At 60.3% G+C, this 1,282-nt stretch overlaps 1 protein-coding gene across 1 annotated transcript in view; it reads left to right on the top strand.

The window, feature by feature from the left end:
* DNAJC27 (DnaJ (Hsp40) homolog, subfamily C, member 27) overlaps window positions 1-554 on the top strand; it is a gene marked incomplete at its 5' end in the record, with an annotated part of 4,417 nt that extends 3,863 nt beyond the window's left edge. Inside the window, one exon of the mRNA XM_010141532.1 lies at window positions 422-554. Within this exon, the coding sequence (XP_010139834.1) occupies window positions 422-554 (133 nt within the window). The remainder of the gene's footprint in view (window positions 1-421) is intronic.
* Window positions 555-1,282: the final 728 nt, after the last annotated feature.

Genomic DNA, 1,282 nt, shown 5'->3' with positions numbered 1-1,282 from the left:
CAGCTCCGTGGGGCAGTTTGGGTTGGGGTCGCCAGTACCGACTGACTCAGCTCCCTCCGGAGCTGCCTCCCTCTCTGCTGAAGCCGAGATCTGCCTGGGACCACGCGCCCGAGGCTTGAAAGGGCTGAGGTGGTGCACAGTGCCTTCGCCCACAGCACGTAGGCGGTTTGATATGCAGCTGAGTCAGGGTGCCGGCGTCCCCCACACCGCCTCCCGCTTTCTGCTTGCTGAGGCACGTGGCAGCAGCATGGGAGCGTTTGTGCCGGCACAGAGAGGGTGTATCTGCCCCAGGAGAGGGGTTCTCCCCACCTCTGCACAGGGAAGGGTTCAAAAGGGTCTCCATGGGGTTGTTGAGCACCATGGCAAGGCTGAGCCGGGCTGTGCGTCACCCAGGTCCCCTTGCTCTTGTCTTGTCTCCTAGAGATGAAGTGAACAAGGCCTATCGGAAGCTGGCCGTGCTGCTCCACCCCGATAAGTGCGTGGCTCCTGGCAGCGAGGATGCCTTCAAAGCGGTGGTGAATGCCCGGACCGCGCTTCTCAAGAACATCAAGTAGGGAATGAAGGCACTCAGAGCTGGAAACCTGCCCCTTCTTCCCGGCTTTCTCTCCCAGGCGGCCATGGGACACCCCTGTCCTCCCCACACTTACCACTGACATGGACGCTCCTGGCTGCGGGTGCAGCGAGGGTGGAGTGAGATCTGCCCCGACGGCTTCTCGTGGCATTGAGGAGAAGGGCACGTTGCTTCAGAAAACCTCTCGGGTCCTGCAGGGAGCAGCTGGCTCCCCAAGTGGCCCTCTCCCCTTCCTCCCCAAGCTGTCGCAGTGCCCAGAACGGTCCCTTCGGCAGGACTGGGGCTCTCCCCCAGGCACCCACCTCCTCATCACAGCACGGAGTCTCCTGCTGCCACCTCCTTCCATCTTCCTGAGCTCAACTGGTGGGCAAGAGCCCCTGGGGCTGTGGGGACCATGTGCTCGCCCTCTCCTCACGCCACACTGGGGAGCTCTGGGTGGGTGCCAGGGCTGTGAGGGCTGCCAGGCTCTTTGGGCAGAGCAGATGGAAGATCCCTTGGGGTCTCATGCTTTTTAGGGGGTACCTGGTTTTAACCTCCTTGCTGTCGTGTGAGCTTGGCAGGGAGGGTCAGGACACACATTCTCACCCCATGGGTACCCTGTTGCAGAGTGTTTTCTCCTATGGTCAGTGCATTATTTATTTAGTTTTTCCACTTCAAGGCAGCTTTTCTATGATTCCCCTTCAAAACATACCAGAAATCAGCAGCAGGTTG

Source organism: Buceros rhinoceros, unplaced genomic scaffold (genome assembly GCF_000710305.1).
Source record: "Buceros rhinoceros silvestris isolate BGI_N320 unplaced genomic scaffold, ASM71030v1 scaffold16198, whole genome shotgun sequence".
NCBI classification, from domain to species: domain Eukaryota; kingdom Metazoa; phylum Chordata; class Aves; order Bucerotiformes; family Bucerotidae; genus Buceros; species Buceros rhinoceros.
The sequence above is the reverse complement of the archived record's forward strand: the minus strand, read 5'-3'. Positions and strand labels throughout refer to the sequence as shown.